At 38.5% G+C, this 6,282-nt stretch overlaps 1 protein-coding gene across 2 annotated transcripts; it reads left to right on the forward strand.

Moving 5' to 3' along the window:
• Positions 1-1,918: 1,918 nt before the first annotated feature.
• tlr8b (toll-like receptor 8b) lies at positions 1,919-5,678 on the forward strand. Of its 2 annotated transcripts, none has more exons than XM_079600117.1 (2): positions 1,919-1,923; positions 2,446-5,678. In XM_079600117.1, exon 2 carries the CDS (start codon positions 2,470-2,472, stop codon positions 5,512-5,514), a length of 3,045 nt encoding a protein of 1,014 aa, XP_079456243.1. In that variant the 5' UTR covers positions 1,919-1,923; positions 2,446-2,469; the 3' UTR covers positions 5,515-5,678. The 2 variants fall into 2 exon arrangements, with proteins under 2 accessions (XP_079456243.1, XP_079456242.1); XM_079600116.1 differs by lacking the exon at positions 1,919-1,923 and adding an exon at positions 2,124-2,172.
• The last annotated feature ends 604 nt before the right edge of the window (positions 5,679-6,282 follow it).

The raw sequence follows: 6,282 nt of genomic DNA on the forward strand, positions 1-6,282 counted from the left end.
GGGGAAATGTGCTTAATTGGTAAAATGGTATAAAAAATGGTTTGCATTTAAATGTGTTGTATCCATGCCATATATGGGGGATTTTGCATTTTAGCAAAATAAAATTTTATCAAATATAACTAATTTCTTTCTTTTGAATTTGGTTTGAAATATGATCCAGACATTTTATGAGATGAACCTGTATATTGACCGAATACTGATATTGAATATTGACTGTATTGAAAATATGCATTAATATACAGTTTAAAAACAAGAGAAAAGAAAACCAAAATTGTATTCAGCACTTGTCATCCATCAAGTTTAATCATATCTTTGCTTGCTATCTGGAAACCCAGTCACGCACAATCCTAAAACATAGCTCTGTGCCAGCAAAATGTATACTCTTCTCCTGTGCAACTCACCAATACTATTGAACTGCAGTTCATTATTCCTCAAGAGCTTGAAGCTCAACCCCACAACTCAAACATAACGCCCCGGGCAGGATTCAACACCCCCTCAGGCTCAGATACCCCACCGGATCATAAAGGGTGGAAAAAGGTGAAAAGTGCAGGATGCAACCTGGAAATCATTGTCAAGATTGTATTTACTGTGATTGTGTAAAGATTTGCTTATATGCTGAAAGAAGTAGCAGCAGCACATCTCATGAGGTTTGTTTGCTCCTCTTACACAGTTCAACAAAGTGGTGACAACTTATGATGTCTCCACTCCACATAAAAACGACATGCTAAACACCAGCACTAACACAATGCATGATGCTGAAACGAGTAAAGCAACAAATTACAGAGTAAAACACGCCTATATAATGAACCATGCCTTGTTCATCTCCATACCTCATCCCTAGTACTGATCAGAAATACCAAAGACTGTGGCATGGATACAACACATTTAAAATTAATAATGGTCCGATCTGTATGTGGAACACGTAGCAGCGGTTGGAAAGCAATGCATGAAAGCTGCCCCCAGGTGCTGAGCAGAATATGAGCACTGGCACCTCTGCGGGTTCACACAAAGTGCTATGCATCTAATTGCTGGAGTGTCCACTCACAGTCACCGTGTTTCTCCACGGCATACTAATGCACTCGCGGCTCCGCATGCGATGAGTGCCAGTCTGGCCTTGCATACTCCTGGTGTCTGTAGAGCTGATTAGGGGGGATTTTAGCCATAGCTGGAGAGCTGTGCAAACAGAAGAAACAGACTGCTGAGTGTTTGCAGATTAGGTTATTGTTTAGATCTGCTGGCAATGCTCACAATGTTACTGTTTTAATCGTAGCTAGTAGATCTGACGTACTGGATCAAGTAGGATTAGAAGGTTAAGAAAGGATTACTATTGACTTTGAGTTGAGCGTTTACTACTCTTTAGGTTTTAGGTATTTTGGTTTGGTCAGTCTCACAATACGCCTGTCTATGTTAGCAGTAATTTTCTGCAAATTGTTGTAAGATATAATATTGTTGAAGGATAATAAACAAGTTTCTTTTACTAGGAACTGAGATAAAACATGAGAAAAACCCATAGTTTCCATCCAAACTCAACCAATCCTAAGGTTTAGTTAAGGTCCAGGGACTATGACAGCAAACGGTCTTTCTTCATTGACAGTCAAAAATAGCCGTGTATATACAAAATAAGGACTTCTGAATCATTTGCTCACCCTCATGTTGTTCCAAATCTATGATTTGTTCTTCTATGGAACACAAAAGAATACATTTTGAAAAATGCCTAATTGGTTTTGTCTACAATGAAAGTCAATAGGGTTTAAATCCTTTTTTAGGTGAACTATCACTTTAAGACATACAGACTAAAACTGCATCTATTTTTTTGGTTCAGATAGAAAATAAGGAAGCTTTCTGAAACTTGAAAGGGGAAACTAGTCAGTTAAAAAGCTGAATATATTCCTTAACCATGCCATTCCTATACCGACTGCTCTGGTAAGCACACTTTCTGATCTGTTATACAACTACGCAACCGATCGAAATGTTGGGATCAGCAAATTAGATTAGAATGATTTCTGAAGGATAGTGTGACACTGTAATGGCTGCTAAAAATTCAGCCTTTTCACCACATAAATCAAAATAGATATCAATAGAAACAAAAACAAATTTGTATCAGTATTTTTCTTGTTTTCCAAAAAAAACTTGAGGTGTTGAGGATGAGAGCATGCCATGAAACCTGTCCAGGTCGGCATATACACAATTTCGATAGCTTTTTATTTTTTTAACCAAGTGACAGAAGAATTTGCACTAACATGCTATAGAGTTTGATTGAATGCAAAGGCTTTGACACCAACAACAAAATATGTGTTTCTCCTCCAATTTTAGTTGATATGGGTATTTTTTCCCACTATGGATAGTTGGCATTTAACAATGTAATTCCCTGCTCTTTACGACTGTGCTTCAGAAAGTAACTATGAATAATGGATTCTCTCAATCAATACGTCCTCTCATTCACAGGAGTCTCTCCACAATCTCAAGAAAATGATATTTGTGTTCATTTTGATATGTACCGTCCACTCATCTCAAGGCCTCATCTGGGCTTGGAGAAAGCTTCCATGTGATGTGAAGCTTAACAACAGATCTGTTGTCTTGGACTGTTCAGAAAGATCTTTAAAAAGAATCCCGAAAAACTTGATCTGGAATACAACTGAACTAGACTTTGCGAACAATTTAATACATTACCTCCCAAAGGATGCCTTCTGGAATCTGACTAAAGTCACACAGATAAACCTCAGACAGAATCAAATTGAAAAATGCCTTGATAAAGACCACAGGATTTTCTCAAGATTGGCTAACCTGGAGACTTTGCTACTCGACGATAATACGATTTCAGCAATTCCTAGAGACCTCCCTCCTGGACTGCAAAGGCTGAGCCTCAATTTGAACCGTATCAAGAAAATTGGACCATCAGACTTTGTAAGAACAAAGAAACTCAAAGTTTTGACATTAAATATGAACTGCTATCATGATGCAAGTATAGAACTGACAATTCACAATGAAACATTTAAACATTTACAACTAACTGTGCTAGAACTGTCCAGAAATAGAATACAGAAAATACCGTCTGCTTTACCCAGAACCCTACAAAAACTCTCACTTCCCTTAAATAGGATTGAGCAAGTTCATGCCTCTGACCTGAACAGTCTAACAAACCTGAGAGTGCTTGATTTATCTGGAAACTGCCCTTTTTGTTTTACCGCTCCTTTCCCATGCACTACCTGTCAGACAAAGAATAACGCTCTACTGATTCATCCGGATGCTTTCAGTGAACTATCCCAACTGCAAGACCTACGACTGTCTGGAAATTCTTTACAAACAATCAACTCGTCATGGTTCAGGAATCTTCCTATGTTAAAGTACTTGTATCTTTCCTTCAACTCATTGATTGGTGAATTTGAAAGCGGAAAATTCTTCAGTGTCCTCCCACAAGTGGAAGTTGTAGATTTCTCATACAACAATCCGTCTCAAACTTTTTACCCAATAATTAAACTCTCAAAAGGTTTTGCTAGTTTGAAATCACTGCAAGCACTTCACATGGAAGGCTACATTTTTCACAATCTTTGTGAGGAAGATCTCCGACCTCTCTTCGGTTTGAGAAATCTATCCGTTCTAAACTTGGGAGTCAACTTTCTCCAACATGTCAATCTATCAGTGTTCAGGAACTTTCACAACCTGTCTTTGATCTCGTTGATTGACAACAGGCTAACATTTACAAGTCCTATTCGCAGACAAGAGTGTAGAAGTGGCGTTCTTTCAGATGAGGGAAACCGCCGTGAAGGTCCCTACATTCACACAAATGAACAGTTCCGCAATTACCCACCGTTTACCAAACCTGAGTGTCTGGCAACAGGACCAGTTTTGGACCTCAGTAGGAACAACATTTACCAAATCAATCCAATTTTCTTCACAGGAGCAGAGAATATCACTTGCCTCAATCTTTCCTCCAACTTCATTGCTTCATATTTCAATGGTACAGAGTTTGCTCACTTTCCCAAGCTGAAGTACCTTGACTTGTCTCACAACAGAGTCTACATGCGTTCAGATTTAGCACTGAATGAACTGAAAGAATTAGAAGTTTTGGATTTGAGTCACAACAATCATTACTTTGAGGTGGCGGGTGTCAGGAACACTCTGACATTCCTGGAAAACCTTCAGTTCCTCAAAGTGCTGAATCTCAGTTGGAATGAGATAAATACGCTGACCAATAAGACTCTGCGGAGCGACTCGCTGAAGGAGCTACAATTTCAAGCCAATCGACTAGATATAATGTGGAAGAAGGACTGTGGATTCAATGGTCTTTTTAAGTCTCTTTCAAACCTAACACACCTTGATATATCACTTAACAAGCTTTCCGAAATACCGGATAATATTTTCAGCTATTTTCCATGTACGCTTAAATATCTTGGCATGAGCAGGAACACACTCTCTGATTTTGAGTGGGAACAGCTCAAATATTTACCCCAGTTGGAGACTCTGGATCTAAGCAAGAACAAATTGAGAAAAGTCACTAGAAAACTATCAAAACATACAAATTCATTAAGGGTCTTAGACTTGAGTCATAATCTGATCGTCACGTTGAATCACAGCTTTCTCAAAGATGTCAAAAGCTTGATGATCCTTAATCTAGCTTTCAACCACTTAAAACATATCAGAGACACATCCTTCCAGACAGGTAGCGATCACTACCTACGCACACTGAACCTGCAGAGAAACCCAATCCACTGCAGCTGTGACCTTCTGGACTTCATTCTCTGGTTAGAGAAAAGTGACACAGTCCTTCCTCTTCTAGCAACGGATATCTTGTGCGACCTTCCGGAATCCAAAAGGGGACATCCAATGGTCAGTCTGGACTTTAAAAATGCCTGCATCAACAATAGTATTGATCAAATCCTATATGTACTCACCTCATCTATCATCACTGCCATGATGTCTACAACTATCGCAATACATGTGTTCTACTGGGACATATCCTACATTTATAATTTCTGGAGAGCCAAAATTAAAAGTTATTATTTGAAGACGACGACTGACTGCACCTATGATGCCTTTGTTATGTATGACACCAAGGATCCAATGGTGGCAGATTGGGTCCTGAACCACTTGCGTTTTGAGTTGGAAGATAGAGGAAGAGGAGTTCGTCCACTCTGTCTGGCAGAAAGAGATTGGACTCCTGGTACACCCATCATGGATAACCTGAACCAGAGCGTACACCGGAGTCGGAAGACGATATTTGTGTTGACAGAGGGATTTGTACATAGTGGGATTTTTAAGATGGCGGCTTTCCTAGCGCAGCAAAAGCTTCTGGAAGAGGGTGTGGACGTGATGGTGTTGGTATTGTTGGAACCGGTTCTTCGGCAGTCAAGAATCTTAAATTTGCGGCGCTGCCTGTGTGGACAGAGTGTGCTGGAGTGGCCCAGAAACCCAGCGGCGGAAGGCTGGTTCTGGCAGAGCCTGAGAAACGCAGTTAGGTTTGAGAGTCAAGGTGTGCAAAGCAAAATGTTTAAAAATTACTTCAGCGGACGATGAACTGGTAAAAGAATTAGACCTTTCTGTTTAAATACTTCTTGGATTCTTTCTCCTGAACCATTTGTGGAGAAGTTTTTAAATGTATTTGTAAATGTATTGTTTAAAATTTGTATATTTATAAAAGTTTTACTCGTTATAAAAAACGATGTATATGTTACATCATGCATTTTAAAGGAAAGTGATTTTTTGAGTTACTTTTGTGTTATTTTTTTCCCATTATCAGCTGCCTGAAACTCTCTCTTAGTTCTCCAGAGCAAAAAATGGGTTGAAAGAAAACTTTACTCCCATTAGTATGAGACACACTCGCTAGAACTACATTTCCGTTATGCTTTTAGTAAAACAAACAACCATTTAAAATATATCACAATTTTTCTGTACATTGGGAAAAATATTTTTTTTAAAGCAAATAAAATCAACTAATTAAATAAATAGAAAAGTAATGCACATTGCATATTTCGAAAAAAGTAACATTTATGTTATGGTACAAATTGATCAAGTAATTCTTTGCTTTACAAATGACTAAATAATCCGATAAATGTAACAAGTAACACATTACCACCAAGTTCTTATCTCATGAAACCAAAGCGCCATGAGATTTTCACCATTTAGTGTGAAGAAGACCTTCCCCACCAACTTCCCTCTTAAACTAATTGTAACAACTTCCCATTAGTCTCAGTTATGGTGCAATCATAGTCACATTTGTACAGGAAATACTGATGTACTTTATCACTCTAGAGAACGATAAAGCGTGGTGACATATTTTTATCA

This window comes from Phoxinus phoxinus (assembly GCF_949152265.1).
Source record: "Phoxinus phoxinus genome assembly, chromosome: 23".
NCBI classification, from domain to species: Eukaryota; Metazoa; Chordata; class Actinopteri; order Cypriniformes; family Leuciscidae; genus Phoxinus; species Phoxinus phoxinus.